The sequence below is a fragment of the Sorex fumeus genome, unplaced genomic scaffold (genome assembly GCF_029834395.1).
Source record: "Sorex fumeus unplaced genomic scaffold, SorFum_2.1 ptg000058l, whole genome shotgun sequence".
NCBI lineage: Eukaryota > Metazoa > Chordata > Mammalia > Eulipotyphla > Soricidae > Sorex > Sorex fumeus.
The window spans coordinates 8,464,010-8,490,714 of NW_026606115.1; the positions used below are offsets into that span (position 1 = coordinate 8,464,010).

A 26,705-nucleotide genomic window follows, 5' to 3' on the forward strand; every position below is an offset into this window, starting at 1 on the left:
AATAAACACATGTTTTGTTGGAAAATGTCTATAAGTCACAAAAATTTGATTTATAAAGTGTTTTGTTTCATAATTCATTAATGTTTTTATATACTTTATAGTTAAATAGATATTTCAGCATTGTGCAGTGACCTGTGGTTTTTTCTGTAACCATTTAGGTCTAAAAGCAATGCAACAGAAACTTCCTTTTTCCACGAGAAACATCCCTGCAGTGGGTTGTTCTTATCGACAAGAGGGTACACATTTTCTGTCATCTTAGAATCAATTGAGAAGGGGTGGATGAAAATTAGAATTTGTGAGATCTCAAGCAGATAGTCTGATGATTTGAATGTGAGAGTCTTATAATTTAGTTAAACTTATTGCTTTACAACAAGAGATACATTAAAAATTTTAAACAGTATTATTTCTACTTCAAGTTTTCTACTTAGGTCCAGAAAGGTAGTGCAGTAGAGAAGGCTCTTGCTTTGCACGTAGCCGACCTAGCTTCTATCTCTGACATCCCATATGGTCCCTAACCCCTCCAGGAGTGATTCCTAAGGACTAAGCCATTAGTAACTTACCTCTGAGCAATACTGGGTGTGCCCTAACCCCCTTCCCTCAAATGTCTTATTTACTATCCTGAAGGTGTATTTGTATTGGCAAATAAGTGATTATACATTCATTTGGTGAATTTTGGACTTACATGTTTATATGGTACAGATTTACAACATAAATTTGGTTGATTAGTAGTATTTCCTTATATATAGTTGGTGTTCAGCTTTTTAAAAATTTTTGTCTATTGTCTTGGATGAGTTTCATTTTAAAAGTTTTAAATGGGCCTGGAAATTAGTTTTCTAAATGTGCTTTAAAATTATTTATATTTCAAGTAAATGTTATATAGTTTTAAGAAAATAATTTAAATTGCTACACTGAAAAGAAATAGTCTTCTATCACATGATTTTAAAAATCCTTTCTTTTGCATTTAATTTTAACAAGCAGATATGTGATTACTTTCTTAACTACTTTGTGATTTAGTATATATGCTCAGCGGCTTGAGCGATAGCACAGCGGTAGGGCGTTTGCCTTGCATGCAGCCAACATGGCTGACCTGAGTTCGATTCTTTCGCCCCTCTCGGAGAGCCCGGCAAGCTACCAAGAGTATCTTGCCCGCACGGCAGAGCCTGGCAAGATACCCGTGACATATTCGATATGCCAAACACAGTAACAACAAAGTCTCCAATGGAGATGTTACTGTGCCCACTCGAGCAAATCGATGAACAACGGGAGGACAGTGACAGATGTGACAGTGATCTATGCTCACAGAAGAGTATTGGTACCAGTTTTTATATATAACACACTGTTTGAATATGGATAAGTGAATTCTTTGTCTTAGAAGCATAGCATTTTAACTAAAAATGGTGACAAACTTAACATTTATAGAGGATAATTACATTTTGCTAGTTCAATACATGTTCAAGTTGAACTACTTATCACGTATAAATGAACAGAAGGTTCAAGTATATATAATTGTTCTGATTGCTTCTGTTTTACTCTCAGAGGGAAATGGTTGAAATAATTGAATTGCTTCCTATTTTAAAGTAATCACCTGTACATTTGAACCTGAATAGTCCTGTGACCTGTGTATTATTCTCATTTGATACTGAAGACGTAGATGACTTTCCAAAAGACCCCAGTCCATAAATAATAGTAAGGTAAGGTAAGGTAAAGGCCCTCCCGTTGATCGTCGATTTGCTCGAGCGGGCCCGGTAACGTCTCCATTGGAGACTTTGTTGTTACTGTGTTTGGCATATCGAATACTCTCGGTAGCTTGCCGGGCTCTCCGAGAGGGGCAGAGGAATCGAACTCAGGTCGGCCATGTTGGCCGCTTGTAAGGCGAACGCCCTACCCGCTGTGCTATAATAATAGTAAAATTAGTAAAGCCCAGACTCTAGAGAATAAAGCCCAGACGCTAGTTACTGTACATATTAAATAACATGTTTCTAAAATTGCAATACTGTACCACTGAACAACATACAAAATACTTCCTTGTAGATTATTTGAATTAATCTTCACATCTCTATTTTAAAGAATTAGTAACCAGAGAGGTATTAAGTACTTTGTATAAGACTTAGTCTAAACTTGATGACTCCAAATTAAATTTTTTACTATACCTCATTTCTTTGCCATTACTATTTGAAAGCACTTTTAAACATTTTACATTCAAGTAAAAGAGTAAATTTTCTAATAGTCTGTTGCCCTTATTCATATAAGTGTATAAAGTTGGCTCAGAGTTTGCGCTAGTGTCAAGTTTATAGTAGAAATGAGTAGATTTTGCTAATTTTGTTTACCTTTTTATTAAAGCTTACTTTATTTGTGGGGATACTTTAAATCTGGTTTATCTTTCAAAATATTACCAATTTTTACATTAATTTTCTTTTTTGTACTATGAAAAATACCTAAAGACTTAAGTCTGTTGGTACTTACTTATAGATCTTGATTTATTAGTTTTAATTGAAATGCAGCTTACCTTTCTCTAGTCTATTATTTCTGGAGAGAAAGAAATGCTTCTGAAAATTGGAATGTATGTGAGTATGGTCTTTTGTATTTTGGAAAAAAAGATTTTTTTTGTTTTCTGTTTATAGGAGTATGATAGAATGGATGTTTTTTCACATGGCCCTTTTGGATTGAAGCCTAGATCAGGTAAATATATATTCTACAAATAAATAAGACATATTGACTATATAAGACACTAGAGTTTCCCAACTTAACTGGATTTATTCCATAGTTTTAAGTACACATAGATTCTTTCCCCTCTCATAAAAGTAATTTTCTCTTAACCTTATTTGTCTTTCCAATTCCCATTCCCCATTTCTTTCTTCCTCTTTACCTTCAAGCTCCTGAAACCTCAGCTTTTTGCCTTAGATATACTGCAGTCTTATTTCTACTCTTCTGTGACTGCTATTAGAATGACCACTCTGCCAGCAGAACCAAACACTGTTTGAAATTATAGCACACCATTATATTGTGGTTTTATAAAGGGATCTTTTCGCATTTGGCAAGCCCAAAAGAAAATGGATCCATGTTACTTGGCAAGGTATTGAATTATAGTTTTTATTCCTGAATAACTGTATAGACCTTCAAGTATAATTTTGTTTACTTTAAAGTCTTATTTATATTCAAAAATAAATTTAAATCTGAAACATAAATTTCTAATTGCATGTGTTTAAAATAAAAACATGCATAGGTGGCACACTTGTTTTCCCTGTTGTTTTCAAATGCAGATAGGGAGATTTCAATTATATTATGTAAAAAAGTATTTAGAATTTTTTAATAAGTAATACTGTTGTACCTAGTATTATCCGATTCCTTTTATCTTTTTGCCTTTTTCCCACTGATGGTTGATCCTTCCTTTTAGCTTTCTAATAAGCTAGAAAATTTCTGTTTTTATAGCATTTAGCCGTTCATCTCGCCAGGAATATGGGGCAGCAGATCCTGGATTTACAATGAGAAGAAAGATGGAACATTTACGTGAAGAACGAGAGCAAATACGACAACTTCGTAATGTTAGTCAGATTGACATTCCATATATTCTTTGTAGAAATGGGTCTAATTTGAAAAATTGACAAGGTGCATGGGTTTTATTTCCCATCTTCTTTAAAATATGGGATGATATAGCAGTTAGTAAAATAATTTATAACATTTAGAATATCTAAATAATTATACATGTATATTTCTTTATAGAATCTGGAAACCAGGTTAAAAGTAATTTTACCTGATGACATTGGAGCTGCACTGATGGATGGGGTTGTTCTTTGCCATTTAGCCAATCATATAAGGCCACGTTCTGTAGCTAGTATTCATGTACCATCACCAGCAGTGGTAAGTTTTGTCTAAATAGAGAATCTGTTCATTCTCTATTTTAAATTCTTTTGGCTTTTGCAACACACTCAGTGGTGCATGATCAAGATTTGCAGTACACCCAGTGACGCATGATCAGGACCTCAGGCTTCCTGCATGCAAAACATGTGCTCAGCACAGCACACACTCCAGTGCATTTAGCAATCTATTTGAGCTCTAATTTGTTTGTTCTTCAAAAACAGAGAGCTTCTGGAAACTACATTTAAATAATATTCCAAAATAGCTTTAGTTTTAATTTTAATTTTATTTTATTATTTATTTTTGGGGGTCATACCCAGTGATGCTCAGGGGTTACTACTGGCTCTGTACTCAGGAATTACTCCTGGTGGTGTTGGGGAACATATGGATGCCAGGAAGTGCAAAGCAAACACTCTACCTGCTGTACTATCGCTCTGGTCCCTTTAGTTTTCAATTTGATTAATTTCTGTCTACATATTTCTGAAAATGTATCTTTCCCTTACTTTACAGCCTAAATTGAGCATGGCAAAATGTCGAAGAAATGTGGAAAATTTTCTTGATGCTTGTAAAAAGTTGGGTGTGTCACAGGTAATTTTAATTTCTAACAAGGTGATTATTGACATTAATTTATTACAGGCATGCTGGTATTCTTTATAACAGAAATGTATAATGCTTTCTGTACATGAATACTTTCCTCTGGAACCTATACTGAGTTCCGGTTTTAGCTGTCATAGCCATTTAATGGAATTGAGTTGTTATTTGATTTGGGGTATCACAGTTAAGAATTTTCTCAGGGACTGTTCCTGGCTAAGAACTTTGGGTTTACTCCTGGCTGTGTTTGGGGAACCATGCTGTATGGACTATGAACCTGAGCCTCCTGTATGCTTTGCATGTGCTAAGCCTGTTGAGCTATCTCCCTAGCCCTTTAATGGATATTTTAAAGCTATGTTAAAAGTCATTTATGAAACAGCTACATTTATAGGAAAATGTACATACCACACACATTGTTATATAAGTATAACTTAGTGCCTTTCTCACAACTTGATTGTGATGCCATTACTATTCTTATTTTTCTTGTTGAAGGGTTATTTGAACTCTTCTGTTAAGCCATAGATAGATTGTTAGATTTGTATTCGTTGTGAACAATGTTTGTTTTAAACATAATTTAAAATGTCAGATTGTAAAGTATCTTACTCCATAAAAACTTTGTTCAGAATTGGATTTTGTTTTATATAATAATTGCCCTAGTTAATGAAATTAGCTATTAAAATAATACTGAGCATATAATGAAAGTAAGTAATCATAATACTGTAAAAATAATATATTAATTTATATGGCTAACAGTTGAGAGAAAAACCTGGTTAGCTTATCACAGTCTAGATGCACTTTTTCCATTTTTTAATTAAAATGGTTTTATGTTTGTATTTGAGGTATAATTGACATTTAACAGTGTGTAAGTTTGCAGTGAATTGGTTTAATTCATTTATGTACTGAGTTGTGCTTCTTACACTCTCTTTTTCATTGGTGTCACAATAATATGGTCTACAGACTCCACTTAAACCTATTTCCTCAAGTGAGTAAATATAGTTTATATAGAGAATTAGTTACTGTATAATTAGAAAGCTCCATACTATTCCTGTTCTCTCTATGCTTTAAATGATGTCTAAAAATGTTTTATGTTCTTTATTTTTATCTTAACCTCTTAATGAGAAAGAAAAAATAACGGTTATTTTTATGGTTATTATTGCATTTTATAAAATTTCCCAGTTTTCTCCCAAATTTTATTTCATTAAATTACCGTGAATTACAAAGTTATTCATAGTTGGGTTTTTGATATACAATGTTCAATCACCTCAACATTTCTCCACCAGTGTTGCCAGGTTCCCTCTCCTACTCCACCAACTGAAGCCCCAGCCTGCCATCTTAACAGACACCTTTTAAGTATGGTTATTAAAGTATGGATCTCACAATTTCAGTATTGTTAACTCTGGTTTGGATATTTAGCTCTACCATTCCTTAACATCAGTGTATCTGATTCCCCTTGACTACTGCCCCCATTGCTTTTCATCTATCTCTTCTCTCCACCCCCAACTCCCCTACCTTTCACTTTATTTCTTTCCTTCTTGTCCTTATATTCTGGGCCCAAGGTAATCTTGGCATCCCACTTTTAAACTATTGCATTTCCTTATCAGTTATTCTAAATACCATATATAAGAGATATCTTGTGTTTGTCCTTCTGGCTTACTTCATTTAACATTATGTCTTCCAGTTCCATTTATGTTGCAGCAAATTGCATGATTTCATTTTTCCTGACAGCTATGTAGTATTCCATTGTGTATATCTACCACATTTTCATGATCCACTGGTTTATTGTTGGACATCTAGATGATTTGAAATCTTAGCTGTTGCACTGAGTGCTGCAGTGAATAATGGTATATGCATGGTTGCCCAGTTTTTATTTCAGTGATTTTTGAGGGATGTATTCTCAGTACTTAATGAATGGATGCATATTTTACATATGAGATAACTGAGAAACAAGGAGGTTGGGTGACTTTGCAGGGTCACACCATTAATAAATCCTGGACCAAATCTGTTAATCCGGATAATATAAATAAGAACCCACCTCAACTTTGGATGCTTTCTATTTCTATTCTTTTACATGAAAGAAAAGTCAGTACAACATAGTCTAGGTTTCTTAATATTCTGGGAGGATAAGTGAGAGTTTTATGAAAAATACTATTACTCTACTCTTCATTACAGCTTGCTTTTGGAGCTGGGTAGTGCTCCACCAATTTTCACTGTAACAGAAGGACTCTGGAGACACTAGTCATCAATATATTTCATGATAGATTGAATTATACTAATTTATTTTCAGATGGTAGCCACAGATTCTGAGATAAGTCCTATTTTGTCATGATGGGTTTTATTGATATTGTTCTTATTTTTTGTAGTTTATTTCAATTAAATTTTATTTCTACTATTTTGCTTATATGTTCAGGTAAATATTAGCCTTTAGTTTACTGTTAGTAACTGACTTTAGAGTACTTTCTCTGCTTTTATCTTTCTTGAAAATTTATTTCATATAAAATTTCTGTTGTTTCTTTTTTATTTTTTTAATTTTTTTTGCTTTTTGTGTCACACCCAGCCTTGCTCAGGTGTTATTCCTGGCTCTACACTCAGGAATTACTCCTGGCAGTCCTTGGGGGACCATATGTGATGCCAGGGATCGAACCCATGTCAGCCGCGTGCAAGGCAAATGCCCTATCCGCTATGCTTTAGCTCCGGCCCCTGTTGTTTCTTTTTTAAATAGTCAAATTCATTAATGAATTAATCTAGGAAATAGTTTTCAATGTTAGAAGGTTTTCATGGTTTAAGCTCTAATTTTAATTCTTTAGATAGATATAGACTGGTCTGATTTTCACTCGTATTGCATGAACTTTGTAATCTTTCAAAGAATTTGTCCTACAGTTAGTCATATTTTGTCTGTTTCTGGTGGAGTTTGGGATATTTCAAACAGTGTTAGGGGACACTGTAGACTGCTCAAGTGACTGTCTGTATTGTCAAACAATGAACCAGACCTTAACCCCTGTACTATAACTCTAGCACAAGGTGGTGTTCTTAAACTTTTATACAAGGTAATATACAACATGGAATGCTTGTTACAACAGAATCTGCGAGTACTGCTTGAACCCTCAGAGTTTCTGATTAATTATGTCTGGGATGGCAGTTGAAGATCTGCTCTGCAAAAAAGTCCCAAATGATACTGATACTGTTGGTCTGGGGACCATATATAATCACTGCTTGATTAATTTCATTTCATTAAACTTTGTTGAAATTACTATTGTAAACTTTAAAATACCTCCTTTTGGAAATCATTTTAGTATTTCTAGAATCTCCTATGTGTGATATGGTTACTTGTGAGTTTTCCTTTTTATTTGGTTCATTTATCCAGAGGCTTTTGAACTTTTAAGACTGTTAGGCAGCAAAATCAAAATACAAAAATGGGACTACATAAAAGTAAAGAGTTTCTGCATGGCAAAAGGAACATGGTCTAAAACTAAAAGGTAGTTAACTGAATGGGAAATATATTTGCAATCAGCACATCAGATAAAGGGCTGAATCCAGAATATATAAAGTACTCACAAAAATTTTGACATAAAATTTCAAGAACCCTCTAAAAAATTGGGAGAGGAAATGAACAGACACTTCTAAGAGGAATACAGACAGATGTCATATAGGCCTGAAAAGATGCTCAGTATCATCTATCATTAGGTGAATCCAAATCAAGATAACAGTGACATTATCATTTCACACAAGTCAAAATATCAAAAATAGTAGGAATAATCTGTGCTAGGGCTGGAGCGATAACACAGTGGGTAGGGTATTTGCCTTGCACGTAACCAACCAGGCCAACCCAGGTTCGATTCCTCCGCCCCCTCTGAGAGCCCGGCAAGCTACCTAAAGTATCTCGTCCACATGGCAAAGCCTGGCAAGCTACCCATGACATATTCGATATGCTAAACACAGTAACTAGTGTCACGATGGAAACGTTACTGGGCCCACTCAAGCAAAATCAGTGAAAAACGGGAGGACAGTGACAGTGACAGTGAACATGGCTATTCTGTGCTGGCGAGGATGTGGTAAAAAAGCAACTCTCATTCACTACTGGTGGGAATGTTGTCTGGTTCAATCCCTTTGGAAAGCAATATGAAGAATCCTCAGTAAACTTAGAATTGAGCTGACTCTGACCCAGCAATTCCACTTTGGGCATCTACCCCAATTACAGAAAAACATTCTTTTGGAAGGACATATACACATCATTATTTATTGCTGCATTTAGTACAATAGCTAAGATATGGAATCAACTTAGTTGATCAGTAGATATATGGATTATGAATAGCACTTTACCACTGTCCTCCTGTTGTTCATCGATTTGCTTTGAGAGTGCACCATTAACATTTCCATTGTGAGACTTGTTGTTGCTATTTTTGGCATATTGAATACACCACAGGGAGCTTGCTAGTCTCTGCCGTGCAGGCGGTTTACTCTTGGTAGCTTGCCGGGCTCTCTAAGAGGGACAGAGGAATCGAACCTGGGTTGGCCGCGTGCAAGGCAAATGCCTTATCTGCTGTGCTATCCCTCCAGCCCCATGGATTATTAATATGTGATATATATACACAGTGGAATATTATGAAGCTGCAAGGAACATTGAAACCTTGCAATTTGCTGCAACAAGATTGGAACTGGAAGATACCATGTTTAATAAAGTAAGTCAGAAGAAAGACAAACATGGGATGATTTCACTTATCTAAAGTATCTAGACGAGGAAATATAATGTAGTAATGTGGGGGATACCTAGATCACCCTTGATGCCAGAGTTGAGGGAGGAGAACGTAAAAAGAAAGAATGGGGGGAAGAAACAAGGTGATAAAGGGAGGTAATGGAGGAACAGTGGTCAGGGCTTTGGTTATACTGGTGATGTAAGAGAGTAGTAAAGCACACATTTAACAACACTGAAATGATGAGATTTAAGCTACAGTCATCTAATTTTGTGATGTGCCTTTCAAGGTAACAGGTGGGGTGGGTGTATGTTGGGGGGAGTTGGACTGGGAACACTGGTGGAGGGATGTTGACACTAGTGGTGGGATTGATACTGGAATATTGTATGCCTAATTCTCAACTGTCAATAACTTTGTAGATCATGGCTCTTTAATTGAAAATTTTTTAGAGAAAGAATCTTCTCAAGGTGCTAGATAGTACAGCGCCAGGTAGGGCGCTTGCCTTGCACGTGGCCTACCTGGGTTCAATCTCTGGCATTCCATATAGTCCCCTCAGCACCTCCAGGAGCCAAGAGTTGCCCCTCAGCATCACTGGGTGTGGCCAAAAAACAAAAGAATCTTAGTAAAATAATATTTTGTTTACCGGATTTTTAAATTTTTTCTTTTCTTTTTCAATTTTGTCACTATTGAATTACAAAGGTCTTCATGATTGTGTTTCAAAGCACAAAATATTTCAACACTAATGTCTTCATCTTTGTCCACTTTTATCCACTATTCCACTGCCTACTGCATTTGCCTCCCTCCCATCGATTTGAATCCTCAAGAGCTCTTTTTTAAAAATTACAAGTTTTTGTACTGTCCTTGTGGTACTGTTGCTAATAGGGTTCCATTTATAAAATAACAGTATTTAGTCCTTTAAATAACCATAACTAAAATACTATACTAAAAAAACCCTGAGGGGAGGTTTGATTTCTAGATTTACCTCCTGTTTTAAATGCCCACTTAAAAAGTCACACAATGCACAAGCAGGGAAAATGCAGCCAACAGAAATTATTCCTGAAGAAGTTTCATGTTTAATACATTGCCCAAAGGCTAGAAAATGGGAAGTATAACTTACTGAAAGAACTAAAGGAAAACATATCTCAAGATATAAAAGATGTAAATCACCAGATATATTGACAGCTAATCTCTGACAAAGCTGGAGGAATGAATTAGAGCAAGGAAAAACTTTTAGCAAATGGAACTGGAAAACTAGCGAGATAAAGGAAAAAATAATAAACTGCATGCCTATCTCACACCTTTTGAATTGTTTCTTTCATTTCCATGTCGTTAATTTCTGCTCTAAGTTTTATTATGTCTTTCCTTCGGCCAATTTTGGGCTCCTTTTGTTTGTCTTTTTCTAAAATCTTGAGCTCTGTGGTTATATTATCTATGTAGGCCCTTCTTTCCTTAGGAATGCTTGCAGCGCTATAAATTTTCCTCTTAGCATGCCTTTAGCTGTGTCCCATAGATTCTGGTAGTTCTATATGGAGCTGGAGAAGTTCTATAAAGAAGAGCACACTTTCTACAAGATCACTGTTGGTGATTTTAATGCCAAGTAAGGATGGAGAAGATCAGCTGAAGAACTCCACATTGGGACCCATGGCATACAATGGAACAAACAGGGCGAGAGACTGTCTGAGTTCATCATGTCGACCAAGACCATCCATGGTAACTCACAGTTCCAAAATTCCAAACGGGATTGGACCACTGTCTTCTTCGTGCAAAATTCTACTTAACGGAGTGGGGAGAAAGGGCAGAAAAGTTTAAAAAGAGAAATCCCAGAATGATCACCAACTTTGGCACTATTGCGGCAACATGGAACAATGCCATCGTTGACAACATTGATGAGGAATACGATCGACTGGTTCAGCACCTCCATGATTGTACGAAGAACACCAAGAGAGAGATAGCCAGAAAAAGATGCCTGTCTTTGAAAACTCTTTTTTTAAAAATTTTTATTAGTGAGACACCCTGAGGTACAGTTGTAGACTTACAAATTTTTGTGCTTGGGTTTCAATTATACAATGATCAAATACCCATCCCTCCACCAGTGCCCATTTCCCACCACCACAGATCCCAGTATCCCTCCCACCCCCCATCCCTCCCTTCCCACCCTGCCTCTGTGGCAGGGCATTCCCTTTTGTTCTCTCTCCTATTGGGTTTTGTGGTGAAAACTCTTGAGCTTATTCGCCAATGTGGCTTGGCGCAAGCCTCAGGCAACTGCAAGCAAACATCTGAGCTCACAGAGCAGTGCAGAGAAGCGATAAAGAAAGACCTCAAAGAGAGAAGAGCAGCAGTGCTGGCAGATGTGGCAGAAGCCTTTGCAATGCCCGCCTGTCCTTTGCAAAGTACAAGACCAACATGACTGCCCTACAATGTCCTGATAGATCTATCACATCTTCCAGAAGGGCAATGGAGAAAATTATTCATGACTCGGATCTCTTTAATAGCCACATCCACCTGCCCACATACCAAATTCTCAGGATGAATATGTTGTTTCCAACATTCTCCCTTCCGAAATCGGACACACCATTTCGACAGTAAAGATGCGAACAGTACCTGGCCCTTACAAGGTCAGATGCGAACACCTTAAGAATCTGCCATCAGTACTCATCAATACACTGGCTCGACTCTTCACATGGTACCTGTCTGAATGCCAAGTTCTGTCCCAATGGAAAACCAGCAGGACTGTACTACTGTACAAGAAGGGAGACATCCACGACATTGGCAACTATCGCCCGATCTGCCTATTGTCTGTCATCTACAAGCTGTTCACTCAAGTCATCCTGAATAGGAATGGCAGAACACTAGGTGAAGGAAAACCATGCGATCAAGCTGGGTTCCACAAAGGATTCAGCACGATCAACCATATCCACATGATAACCAAGCTCATTGAGGTTTCTCAGGAGTTCAAGATGCCACTATGTCTAATGTTCATTGATACAAAGAAGGCCTTTGATTCTGTTGAGACAGAAGCAGTCATCGAAGCCTAGCCAAATAGGGCATTAAAACTCAATACATCAGGATCCTCCGTGAGCTGTACTATGGATTCTCTGCCAGGATCTCACCATTCTACACGGAAGTGATCATAGACGTCAAGTGAGGAGTTTGGCAGGGTGATACCATTTCACCGAAATTCTTCAGTGCTACCCTTGAGAACGTCATGAGATGAATAGAATGGGAAGGAATGGGAGTGAAAATAGAGGGTTGGCAACTACACCACCTCCGCTTTGCTGATGACATCGTTCTAATAACACTAAACATTAGCCAAGTAGTACAAATGCTGTACGACTTCGAACATGAGTGTGGAAAGTCGGACTACAGATGAATCTCATGAAGACAATGTTTATGAGAAACATTTTTGTTCCTGACCTTCCATTTGCTCTCAATGGAATGAATATCTCGAATGTAACAGTTATGTGTACCTAGATCAAAAAATCAACATGACAAATGACCCAGCACCTGACTTGTGCAGGAGGAAGAGAGCGGCTAGGAACACCTTCAAGGGGGTCGAAGAAATAGTTAAGAGGACGAAGAACCTCCAGCTCCAGGCACATCTCTTTGATTCCACTGTTCTTCCTTCATTAACATACGCCTCAGAGACCTGGGCCCTACAAAAACAGGATGAGAACGCTATTCTGGTCTCCCAAAAAGGAACGAAAAGAGCTGTGCTTGGAACATCACACTTCACTCAAATGAGAGAAAGAATCCAGAGTTCCGACCTCTGTCAACTGCCAAGAATCAGGGATGCTGTCTCATTTTCAAAGGTACCCAAAGTCAGATGGGCTGGACATGTAATGAGATTTGGAGATGACCACTGGACTGGAGCTATTACCGACTAGATTCCACAGGATGTCAAAAGATCGTATGACCGCCCACCTATGAGATGGTCAGACTTCTTCGTCAAGACCCTGAAAGATCAATTTGAGGCTTTTCATGTTCCTAGACCGAGCAGATGTCATTAGACTACACTAGCATGCGACAGGGACAAATGGTGACGTTACTGGTGCCCACTCGGCAAATTGATGAGTAACTGGATGTCAAGTTGTCAAGTGATCAAAGCATGAAAACACTCCTAGTATCTGTTGACAAATTTGTACATGCAAATTATTCAACCATTGGAAAGAGGAAATAGTGTTATTTGTGGTGATATGAACTAATTTGGAGAGCATTATGCTAAGCAATAGCCAGACACAGAATGGCAGATACTGTATGTCATCCCTTATATGTGAACTTGTTTTTAAATAACCATAATTAGGATTCAACCCACATACTGGAAGAAAATACTTTCACACCCCTCATCAGATATTTAATATCCAATATGTATAAAGCACTTTTACAACTTGTCAAGAAAAATAATTAAACCCTATCCAAGACTAGGGAGAAGAGACAAACAAGGAACTTGCTTAAGGAAAACTTACATATGGCAAATAGGTATATGAAAAAATGCCCTGCATCACTGATCATCAGGCAAATGAAAACCAAAACACTGAAATATCACATCAGTGAGAGTGTCATACATTAAAAATAGAAAAGTATCAACCATTGTTTCCCTGAATATTAAGGGGAACATCCACTGTTGGGCAATGTAGTCAGTTAAACCTTTTTGGGAAAAATTATAAACACTTCTCAAAAAATTTCCATGTAAAACAGCAACTCTACTTTCTTCATCTACCCGAAGTGCCGAGAAACTATACCTAGAGAGGAAATTTGCACTCTTGTTTTCATTTCATCACTATTAACAATAGCCAAATATGGAAACAGCCCACTTGTTCAAAAACATATGACTGGATAAAGAAATTATATGTAAAAGGAATACTATTCAACTATATATAAGAAAAGATGAATTCATACAGTTTGCTGCCATGTGGGTGGAACTGGATGGTCACATGCTATGTGACATCACTGTCACTGTCCTCCCGTTGTTCATCGATTTGCTCAAGCGGGCCCAGTAACGTCTCCATTGGAGACTTTGTTGTTACTGTGTTTGGCATATTGAATACATCACGGGTAGCTTGCCAGGCTCTGCCATGCGGGCGAGATACTCTTAGTAGCTTACCGGGCTCTCTGAGAGGGGCGGGGGAATCGAACTCGGATCAGCCATGTTGGCTGTGTGCAAGGCAAACGCCCTGCGGCTGTGCTATCGCTCCAGCCATGTGACATCAGCCAGAAGAATAACAGATAAAGAGTGTTCTCTTAGGTGGAATATAAAGAAGCAGAGTAAAGGAATAGTAGCACTACAGCACTGTCCTCCCGTTGTTCATCGATTCGCTTGAGCAGACACCAGTAACGTCTCCATTGTGAGACTTATTGTTACTGTTTTTTTTTTTTTTTTGCATATTGAATATGTCGCGGGTAGCTTGCCAGGCTTTACTGTGCGGGTAGGATACTCTTGGTAGCTTGCCATGCTCTATGAGAGAAGCAAAGAAATCAAACCCGGGTTCGCTGCATGCAAGGCAAATGCCCTACCCTCTGTGCTGTTGCTCTAGCCCAGGAAATGGTACATGCCCAAAATATCAGAATATGAGCTGTTAACTGGTCTATATAGTTGAGCTTACCATGGTGGAGTAATGGGAATGGGGATGTGGAAGTTTGGAAAGGGCTTGAGGGGGGAACCCTGAGGCAGTTGTGAAGGGAAGTGAATACTGTAGTGGAGGGTGTGGTGTTGGAATATTATATGCATGAAACCCTGTCATTTACAGTATTTGAATCATAGTGACCAAAGATTTGTAAATTTATAGGCACAGAGTAGGAAAGTGGTAGTTAAGGAGTGGGGGGTAGGAGGTGGATATAGGAGGAGGTTGATAAGGTACTTCATTTAAGTTATATGTTGAAGTTCTCTAAGCTAATGTATATCATGGTATCATTGCATGATTAAAATAGACTAAGAATAGAACTTTAATATTGTCATAAATAGTAAACATGATGACGTGGGGTGCTTGGTGACCCATTTTCACAATGTTTGTGTGTATCAAAGCATCATAGTGTACACTTTGAATATCTTCCAATAAAAATAGCAGTTATACCTCAGTAAAGATAAAAATGATTTTAATATCTTTTGATAAATGAGAGGTTATCAGTAATATTTGGTAATTGAAATACAAGAGTAAGGAATAGGAGAAAATTATGGTTCCCAGATATACTTTGAGACAGAATGATTAGCGTACTATTGACTGGTATAGATTCAGTAATGCACCATTAGTTTAGTGAGAAGCAGGAGAAACAGTTCTCTTGTAGACACATAGAGTTTGTTTTGTCCATTGGTCCATTTGATTGTTTCCAACTGGCATTTGTGTTTGGAACATAATAGAGAAATCTTGGCAGGATATATATTTGAAAATTATTAGGTGAAGAATATAGTTGTATTTGTGAGAATAGATGTGAACACCTAGGAGGAAATGCAGTATAAAAATAATAGAGCGGTGATAGTACAGCTGGTAGAGCATTTGCCTTGTACAAGACCTACCCAGATTCAATTCCTGCCAACCCATATGGTCCCCCAAGTCCCATCAGGAGTGATCCCTGAATATAGGGCCAGGAATTAGGCATAAACACCATCAGGCATGGCAGAAGAAATGAATTTAAAAAGTAGAATGTAAAGGCAGAGCCTTTAGAAATATTAACGAAGTTAATTATGATCAGTGATAGCTGATGAAGCCTAGTGCAATGTTGCTGTTGGAGAAGCTCAAAATGGTATCATCAAAGGCAATGTGAGGGAAGGTTTCAAGAATGGAATTAATAGTAGTTAAATGACATACAGCATTCAAGACATTCTCAATATGTGGCATTTCATAAGGCTTTGTTGATAATGTCATCTTGACTATCAAGAGGGTGGAGGGAGAGTTTTGTATACATCTGGCTCTCCTCAGGGATTGCTCTTGACTTTGTGTTCAGGATCACTTTTGGTAGGCTCATGGAACTATATAAGGTCCTGGGAACTGAATCCAGGTTGGCCGCATGCAAGACATATGCCCTACCTGTTATATTATTGCTCTGGCCCCAGTACTGGTAATTTTTTACATGAGTAGTTTTAATAGATAGTTGAGGGGATTATTATGTAGGAGTGTTTGAAGATTTAGTGGGAATTGCAGAACTGACAAACTTAATTTAAGAATGTTTGTTGTGGGGCTGGGCTGAAGCGATAGTACAGTGGTAGGGCATTTGCCTTGCATGCAGCCAATATGGCCGACCCGAGTTCGATTCCTCCGCCCTTCTCGGAGAGCCCAGCAAGCTACCGAGAGTATCTCACCCACACAGCAGAGCCTGGCAAGCTACCCGTGACATATTCGATATGCCAAACACAGTAACAACAAGTCTCATGATGGAGACGTTACTGGGCCCGCTCGAGCAAATCGATGAACAATGGGAGGACCGTGACCGTGACCGTTGTGGGGCTGGAGCAATAGCACGGCGGGTAGGGCCTTGCATGAAGCCAACCTGGGTTCAATTCCCAGCATCCCATATGGTCCCCTGAGCACCACTAGGAGTAATTCCTGAGTGCATGAGCCAGTAGTAACCCCTGAGCATCGCCAGGTGTGACCCTAAAAGCAAAAAAAAAAAAAAGGAAGAAAGAATATTTGTTGTGTATGAAAAGTGGTTCAGAGAAAATATTAGGAGGGAGTCATTACAGGCCAGTTCAACCTTTAGAATCCTTAAATATAAATTGAGAAATTTGGCAAATTTACATTTTATTTTCAAAGGAAAAGTTATAGTAGTATATTTGTTTGACTGTACAGAAAACGTTTATAAAATCTAATTATGACTTATTTAGACTTTATGCCTTTTTGAAAAATATTAATTTGTCTTTCATTTTGTTTTTCAGGAAAGACTCTGTTTGCCTCACCATATTTTAGAAGAAAGAGGTCTTGTGAAAGTTGGTGTCACAGTCCAAGCTCTTCTTGAATTACCTACAAACAAGGCATCTCAGCTCTCTACAGCTTGATACAACATTTAAAAATCATGAGTGTATACGTTTAGTTTATTTGAAGTGATTTCAAATATCACTAAATCATAAATAAGAATGGTTAATCAGGGCTTGATCTAATGCATTCTAACAGATCATGTGTTATTCCAAGTGTTATTGTTTTTTAAATTTATGTTAAAACACAAAAATTAAATTTTGAATTGCCCAAACTTATTTTGGGGAAAAACTGGATTAATGAGTTTTTGATAAATTCAAATTCTCTTTTCACTAAGTCAGTTGGTAAACTTTGTTATATTTCAAAAATAAGTGATACTAAATTGAAAATAATTTTTCAATATAATAATCACATTATGTTTAATAGTTTATATAATGTCATACTAGCAAACATCTGGAGACGGTAATAATTTTTACCAACTTAAAAGAAGTATATATTTGAGTTATTTAATACACTTCTATTTCTGGTTTATAAACAAGTTGTTCCATCTTTGGTCTTAGTTTTCTAGAACAAAAAGAAGAAAATCTAGAACTTTGACTTTATATTAAATTCTTTTTAGTATTATAGGTTGGTGCCAAAATATTTTCAGTTTTAATGTAGATTGTTTACATGTGAAGTGCCTGTGTAATTGATGGCTCTTATATAGTCTTAACCATTTTTGAAATTTCTTTTATCTATTAGTGGTATCTATGGAATCTAAAATATTTTAGTAGATTTTTTTTGTATGGTCAGTAATACGTGAGCATTTAAGTGTGCCTCACATTGTGACATTTGTGGGTTTTTTAGTCCATCACAGTTTTCCTTAAATTGGTTATTTCATGTTTAAAAAACAATGTTAATATGCTTAATTTATGCTATTTAATTTTGCAAAACTTAATCATCTTTTAGAATGTATTATTCCAAGAGTATTTTATTTCTGTTTTGAAATGTTACACAAAGCAGTGAACTTTTTTAGAACTAGCAAAGTACTAATTATCAAGATCATTTTGATAAAACTTCAGATGTTTGGGTTTATGTCTTCTCTTTCATAAACATATATCAGCATTTTGCTTCAGTTACATTCAGATAGAACAGCTGAGGTATAGCTTTTATTTGAAATACGGCCATTTGTAGATCCTGTAACCCCTGTGATCCTCAACTGACTTGATGTTGAATTAAGCAGATCATTCTATAAATATTTTCATAAGTATACAAGGTTAAATAAAGTCCTATTAAATTTAGAAATAGCTAAATTTACATTGGTAGCAATGCAAGAAATTTTTAAAAACATTATTGTATCAACTTGGTTTCCTATAGTAAAATCTCAGTATAATTACTTTTGTAGTAGGCAAAAGTAGACAAGCAAATACCATATCTTTAATATGTGATTATTTGCACTTGTTACCTCTTAATATGGATGCAATTTATTACAAGTGTTACTTGGGTCTTTCAAAGGATATATATATATATATAAAAAATAAAACTAGTGTGCCAAATGATGCAGTTATTGTTGATGTAGGAACAACTTCACTATTTTTTGGCTCTAGTATGTGGATGTGTTCTTTACATTCCCCAAGGGTCAAATTGGAAATTTTAAGAGTGAATTCTTACCATTTTAAATGACTATATCATTTAAAATTAGATTTTTAGTAATTTATTACTTTAAATATTGAAATAGTTACTATTTTTCAGTTGGATCTAACAAATTTCTTTGATATCAGCAATCTCCTTGGTGAAAATTTAGGTAATATAGGTAAGAAATGGGAGATAAATACCTTAGTTGTTAGTTTTTAATGTACAAATTTGACATTGTTACACATATTATAAAGTGGCCATTAAAAGTCATAGTGATCATTGACATTGCTTTTCTAGTTACTATGCTATAGAATTACTCTTATTAATCTAGATTTTAATTATTTTAAAATATTTTCTGTCTCATAGCATTGAAATATTAGTGAAATTCTAGCCATTTCCTTATTGTATTTCATTTATCAATTATTACTTCGAAGAGTAAATGCACCAGAACCTCATTATAGCATTCTTTACTGCAAAGCAAATTTTTATTTAATATGGTCCATGTGGAACCATATTGTGGCATTTATTTACTCTAGTGCCAAAAGGCAGTGCCAAGTTGGGCATAATTCTCAAAGATATATTATAACAAGGCTATAGTATGTTTCTTTCATTAGTTTTAAATAAGTATAAAAACTTATTCTAAATGCATTTTGTGGTACTTTATCAGTTATTGAATTAAGACGTTATCCTTTTAGTTGAATTTATTATTTGAAGAAGGTTAACTAATAAAAGTATTTTCATAGGGACAGGGATGCATCTCACTAGTAAAGTTCATATCTTCCATATGTGAGGCCTTTGGTTTGATCACTGGCACCAATTTAAAATTATATGTCCCTAAAAAATTCCGTAGATAACTACTTCTGCTAAATTTTATTACTATATGGCACAAGAAAGAGTTGATGTTGAATTGTTAGAATCAAAGAGTAAAATTAAATTACCATTTGTTTAATAATTATCTTTATAGGATGCTTGTTTAATGACTTTTCTAAATGAATTTTTTCAAGAATTCAGAAATATTTGTATTGGTCACAGATCTATGATCTTGATTGATTTTCTGATGCATTTAAAAATAAATGGAACACTAAATGTACATTGCCGATGGAAACTGTGCATAAAGTTGAATGAAAAACTGTAAGTCTGAGATTTCTTTCTTTCAACCTCCTTTCTCCTTGTGAAATTCATTTCTGTTAGTTTTGGGCAACTTATGTCATCATATATTTTTTTAATAATGTAAGAGTTCTGCTATTTATTCAGCCATTGATTAAGCTGATTGAATTGGACATGAACTCCACATTACTATTCTTTTTTTATTCAGAATGTTAATTTCATTGTATTATTTTATTATTATTTCCCCCACACCCCCTTTTTTATTCACTGTGAGATACAGTTACAAAGCTTTCATGTTTGAGCTTCTGTCATCAGTATGATTATCACTGCCCTCCCATTGTTCATTGATTTGCTCAAGCAGGCCCATTAACGTCTCCATCATGAGACTAGTTGTTACTGTGTTTGGCATATAGAACACATCACGGGGAGCTTGCCAGGCTTTGCCGTGCCGGCAGGATACTCTCGGTAGCTTGCCGGGCTCTCCAAGAGGGGTGGAGGAATCGAACTCGGGTCGGTCATGTTGGCTGTGTGCAAGGCAAATGCCCTACCTGCTGTGCTATTGCTCCAGCCCAAGCTTCCGTCATGCAATCATCAAACACCCATCCCTTCGTCAGTGCACATTTTCCACCACCAAAATCCCCAGTATTCCCTCCCACCCAGCCCCATTCCAACCTTTCCCCTGCTTGTGTAGCAGACAATTTCCCCTATACTCTCTTTCTGCTTTGATTACATTCGATATTTTGACATCAGTCTTACCACCACTCAAACCTGCCAACAAGGTAGTGCTAGACGATTTGTTTTGTATTGCTTGTTATGGATAGAATATAATGTCTAGGAAATTCTGTGTCATTCTCTTCCTGGAGCTTTAGTTTATAGTCTCTGGGTCTTGGCCATTGATGAGATAACATGGTGCCAGGGGCAGTTTGTGGGTGTGACTGCCAAGCTACTGGAAAACTGGGGACCTTGGAGGAGGAGACCCAGTCCTGATCCAAACGGGCCTGGAGATCTCAGTCACAGGTTCCTGCCTACCTCCGTGCTACAGACCCTAATTGTGTCTTTTGATCTCTTTTGAGATTTATGGGTCTCTGAAATAAGGCCAATAAGTGAGCTTACATAGCTGAGCCGGAGGTGGTTTGTGGGTGTGTCTTCCACATACCTAACTTTTGGCCGTTTAATTTCTTGGTAAACTTGGCCCTAAGATGTTGGGTTCTGGCCAAAGGCACAGTAGCAATTTTGGGATATATGGAAGTCTGAAGGCACCATCAGGCTGCTGATGCACTTGCCCCACAGGTACAGGTTGACCTGCTGGTGGCACCATACTCCCATATGTTCTCTTTTGTACAAAAATAGACTCAGAGAATATACTCAATCACTTATTGAGTCCAAATTCTCTTTGTATCATGTTGTTCTTTAAAGACAATGTTTTCTTTAACGAGCAGTAGTTGGGATCTGAGAGATATAACAAGAGGTAAGGCACTTGCTTTACTTGCAGCCATGGTGACACTCACCTAGTTCAGTTGTTGTTGGGCATTTGTTATTCCTTTACAATGTATCTTTAAATTCTACACATCCACATATGAGAAAGATATGTGGATGTGTATTGTTGAAATGATGTATACATAAAACTGTAGCCAAATTTTTGAAACAACCTGAGTGCCCGAGAACAGACGAATGGATAAAGAAATTGGCACATCTACACATTGAAATACTATGCAGTCTTTAGGAAAAATGAGATCTGAAATTTGCCTTTAAATGGATGGAAATGGAGAGTATTATGCTGAGCGAAATGAGTCAGAAGGAGACGGAAAGATACACAATGACTGCATTCATTTGTGGTATATAAAAATATATAGTAGAAGGTTAATATCCATAGCCAGGGAAAAGAGAGGCTAAGAGGACTGGTCAGTGATTGGAAATAACCACAAGTGTGGGTGGGACTGAGGGTAATAAGAGAGAGAAGAGACCAATATGACAGTAATAGCTGGAAATGATCACATTGGACCAGAACTGACTGTTAAAAGTAGGTAAAGAAATATTCCTGATAACTTTTCAGTACCTGTATTGCAAATCACAATGCCACAAACAGCAGAGAGAAACAGAGAAGAAAATTGCTGCCTGCAGGCTAGGGGTTGGGGATGGGGGCTGACGGGAGGGATGGGAAACTGGGGACACTGGTGCTGGAACATGTGCACTAGTGCACTAGTGGAGGGATGGGTGTTGGAACACTGTATTACTGAAACCTAATCACGAGCAGCTTTGTAATGGTCTATCTCAGTGATTCAATTTAAAAAAATGAAAAACAAAAAGAACATGGGTGACCAATAGACACATGAAAAATTGTTCATCACCACTTATTATCAGGGAAATCCAAGTAAGATGACAATGAGCCATCATCTTGTACCAGTGAGCATGGAGTATGTAAAAAAAAAATGGAAACAATCTGTGTTGGCAGGGATGTGGTGGAAAAAGAACTAACCCACTGCTGTTGGTAATGTCGTCTGTTTCAACCACTGTGGGAAACATGATAATGATTTCTCAGAAAAGTAAGAATTGTACTTCCTTGTGACCCAGAAATCTTACTTCCGAGTATTTAAACCCATTTCTACATTCAGGAGACGAAACTCATTCTAAAGGACATCTGCATACTATTATTCATTACAGCATTTAGTATAACAGATATGCTATAAAATCAACCTACGTGCCCATGAAAGATGAGTGGATTATGAAGGCATATCAAACATACACAATGGAATATTATGCAGTTGCAAGGAGCAGTGAAATAATGCAATTCACAAAAACTTGGGTGGAAATGTAGGATATTATGTTAAGTGAAGTGAGTCAGAGAGACAAACACAGGATGATCTCTCTCATCTGTGGTACCTAGAATAATAGGATGTGGGGATGAAGAGTGATAAATAGGGATACCTAGATTACCATTGAACCTGGGTATTGGAAGAAGAAGTATAGGGAAGGGTAGAATTCGAGTGAAGGATGAAGAAGAGGTATATTGAAAATAACCGGGCTATTGAGGATCATTGATAGGAAGAGATATGCTTATATCTATATACTATATAAACTATAGAACCAATAAGACTGAAATGACATTCAAACTACAATAAGGTAAAAGGTAAAGGCCCTCCCGTTGATCGTCGATTTGCTCGAGCGGGCCCAGTAACGTCTCCATTGGAGATTTTGTTGTTACTGTGTCTGGCATATCAAATACTCTCGGTAGCTTGCCGGGCTCTCCGAGAGGGGCGGAGGAATCGAACTCGGGTCGGCCATGTTGGCCGCTTGTAAGGCGAACGCCCTACCCGCTGTGCTATCACTCCAGCCCAGCAATCTTAAAAATGTACCTTTCCAACATGGAAAGTATCATGCTAAGTGAAATGAGTCAGAAAGAGAGGGATAGACATAGAAAGATTGCATTCATCTGGGGAATATAAAGTAACAAAATATGAGATTAATACCCAAGAATAGCTGAGATCAGCACCAGGAGGATTACTCCATAGTTTAGAGGCCAGCCGGGCATTCTACGGGAAAGGGCAGCTCAGATAGAGAAGGGAGCACCAAATAAAGGGTGTTTGGAGGATCCTCCCAGGAGGGGAGATGCATGTTGAAAGTAGACTATGGACTGAACATGTTTGCCACTCAATGCCTCTTTTGCAGACCACAACACCCAAAAGGAGAGAGAGAACACAAGGGATTGTCTTGCCACAGAGGAGGGTGGGATGGGGGGGATGGGGGTGGGAGGGATATTATCCATGGTGGTGGAAAATGGGCACTGGTGGAGGATTGGGTATTTGATCATTGTATAATCGAAACCCAAGCACAAAAAATTGTAAATCTACAACTGTACCTCATGGTGTTTCACTAATAATAATAATTTTAAAAAATGTACCTTTCAGTTAGGCCGACTGGGGCTTTGGATGGAGTCCGGAAGGAAGTTCACACTGGTGATAAGATTGATGTTTCATACCAACACTGTATGCCTGAAATGTAATTATGAATATCTGTAAATCACGATGCTTTAATAAGTGATTTTGTGGTCTTTTTTGTTTGTACCACATTCGGCTGTGCTTGGGGTTTACTCTTGACTCTGCTCTCAGCAGTCACTCCTGGTGGGTTTGGCAAACCATATGGAGTGTCAGAGAATGAACCCGCATCAGCCTTACCCACAGTACTATTTCTCTGCCAAATATCATTTTAAAATTAACTTAAGTGTTACATCACTCTAGAAAATAAAAAACCTTCGTTCTGCTACAACTTAGATGGACTTTAGTCAAGTTAAGAAAAGTCAGGGATAGAAAGTCAGATTCCAGATGATTGCATTAATATATGTACATGTGTAGGGAAAAACGAAAATGAACTGTTTTATGAAAACACATTTTCTTTCTAATAGAAAAACTGATATAAACTGGCACTCAAAGTGAGGTTTTGGAAACGAGAAATGGGGTGGGTGGTGATGGGGGTCTTTGGCAGTTTGTTGCCGGTGGAGGAGGAATACCTTTGAAGATGAAAAATAAAATGAATATTAGCACTATTTTAAACCACTTAATCCCAAAATCTAAAATTAAAAATTTTTGTTGAAATTTACCGTTAATATGACTATGGTAAACATTCTAGGTATTACATCTATAAAATTTTGTCTTAGTTTTGTAAAATGGTGTCATTGATCACAATCTAGGTTTACAATAATATTTAAGAAATTAGTCTATCAATTCTTTGTGCTTACTATGATTTTAGGGAATAAGCAAGCAGATTAATCACTGAGGCTTTATAGATTTTTGTTCTCTATGTGTTTTTTAATTTTTGCTTTTCCTTTAGTATTCTATACAAGCTTTGTAGGCATGGGTCTCTTTATACTCATCTTTGAGTTTTGCTGGCTCCTTTGGCTAGTAATGGCTGTCTTTTAATATAGCAAATTTCTGGTAGAAAAATAAAATAGTTATTTTTTTCTTTTTTTTCCAGGTAAATAACCTGAAGTTAAATTGCTGGATCAGATGGTAATTTATTTAAAATGTTAATTGCTACACTGGAATTCATAGTACTCTCTGTGGTAGTTTCCTGTGTACATCATTCCCAACACCACCAGTGTTCCAGCTTCTCAGGGACCCCTCCCAATTACCCTCCCTACCCTCCCTCTAAGCTCAGTTCTATAGACAAATTCTACAGCTCTGTTTCATTTGGCATTTGTTATTCCATTACTATATTTTTTATATTAGAGACATTTTTCTATAGATGTCTTCTTTTTTGGGGGGAGGGTCCCCCCAGTTATGCTCAGGGATTACTCCTGGCTCTGCACTTAGGAATTACTTCTGACGGTGCTCGGGGTACCATATAGGATGCTGGAGACTGAACCCAGGTCCTCCGCGTGCAGGGCAAATGCCCTCCCCACTGTGCTGTCTCTCTGGCCCCTATAGCTGTTTTCTTTTGACTGATTTTACTCATGGATTTTCCCCTCTAGTTCCCTCAATGTGGCAACACATTCCATGATTAATCTTTTTTATATTTGCGTATAGTATTTCATTGTATATATATTTATGTATAAAGAAACACTGCATTGTAGCACTGTTCTCGCGTTGTTCATTGATTTGCCCAAGCGGGCCCAGTAACGTCTCCATTGTGAGACTTGTTATTACTGTGTTTGGCATATCGAATACATCACGGGGAGCTTGTCAGGCTTTGCCGTGAAGGTGAGATACTGGAGCGATAGCACAGCGGTAGGGCGTTTGCCTTTCACTCAGCCAACATGGCCGACTCTAGTTTGATTCCTCCGCCCTTCTTGGAAAGCCCAGAAAGCTACCGAGAGTATCTCGCCCACATGTATAAAGAAATTGTGAGATATATGTGTGTGTGTGTGTGTGTGTGTGTGTGTGTGTGTGTCAATCACAATTTCTTTATCATCTATTCTTGGGCACGTGTGTTCTTCCCAGATCTTGGCTTTTATAAGTAGTGATAATAGGGGTACAAATATCGGTGGACATAGGGGCACAAATATCTTTCTGATATAGTGTGATATATTTTGCCTTTGGAGTAAATTACAAGAAGTGGGATTTCTGGGTCATATGGAAGATCTTTTTTTTTTTTTGAGAAGTGCTCATATTGTTTTCCAAAGAGTCCTTTATACCAAACATCCACACCAGCACTGACTTTTTTGCTGTTTTTATTTGTGACATTCTGTTGTGAGATCACATCTCATTGCTGAGAGTGAGAAATGGCATGAGAAAAATAAAGGATAATGCGAGAAGAATTTACACCCCTTTTATGTTATTAGCCACGGAAACAAAGAATTGTAACACAAAGACCACATTTCCACCTTCAAAAAATAAAGTTAATTCAGATGTGCAAAGAATAAAAATTTATTCAGGGAATCATTAAAAGAATGAAATTCCTCAAAGAAAATAAGAGTTTTCCTGGGAGCTGGAGAGATAGCACAGTGGGTAGGGCGTTTGCCTTGCACACAGCTACTGACACAGGTTCAATTCCCAGCATCCTATATGGTCCCCCGAGCACTGCCAGGGGAAACTCCTGAGTGCATGAGTTAGGAGTAACCCCTGTGCATCACTGGCTTTGACCCTCCCCCCCCAAAAAAGCAAAGAATTTTCCAAAGGACAAATTCATGGACACAGTATTGTCCAAGTAGTGTAATAATGATTTCTGAAAAAAAAACACATCTTCAAGAGGAAATGATAATACTACCAAAAATATTCAAACATTAATGTTTTTAACAGAAAATTAGCTACAGACTTGGAATACTCCAAGGGGCATTTTGTCTTTAAAAGATGTACTATATCATAGCGAACAAATGAGCACTATAAAGGTTTAACTTGCCTTTCTCCCATCGTTCATTCTTAATTACGTAGCCTTGATAATCAAGCATTTAGGGCCATCTGTAGCTGTAAAAACTGAAGCCAAGCAGATTCAGAAACAGGCAGAACGGATTTGAGTT

At 37.3% G+C, this 26,705-nt stretch overlaps 1 protein-coding gene and 1 non-coding gene across 6 annotated transcripts in view; both read left to right on the plus strand.

Annotated features, from left to right (window-relative positions):
• Positions 1–17,400, plus strand: part of LRCH2 (leucine rich repeats and calponin homology domain containing 2) — a 167,624-nt gene extending 150,224 nt beyond the window's left edge. For 3 of the 5 annotated variants that reach the window (XM_056125653.1, XM_056125654.1, XM_056125655.1), the window contains 5 exons: positions 2,622–2,679; positions 3,430–3,542; positions 3,721–3,858; positions 4,366–4,443; positions 16,999–17,400. In XM_056125653.1, the coding sequence (XP_055981628.1) occupies positions 2,622–2,679; positions 3,430–3,542; positions 3,721–3,858; positions 4,366–4,443; positions 16,999–17,118 (507 nt within the window). In that variant the 3' untranslated portion in view covers positions 17,119–17,400. Of the gene's footprint in view, positions 1–2,621; positions 2,680–2,873; positions 3,074–3,429; positions 3,543–3,720; positions 3,859–4,365; positions 4,444–16,998 lie in introns of those variants that run through there. The other 2 variants (XR_008794061.1, XR_008794062.1) reach the window with 1 other exon arrangement.
• Positions 116–244, plus strand: LOC130034316 (small nucleolar RNA SNORA35). Its single transcript, XR_008794087.1, has one exon. It is a non-coding gene; the product is annotated as a small nucleolar RNA SNORA35 (small nucleolar RNA).
• Positions 17,401–26,705: the final 9,305 nt, after the last annotated feature.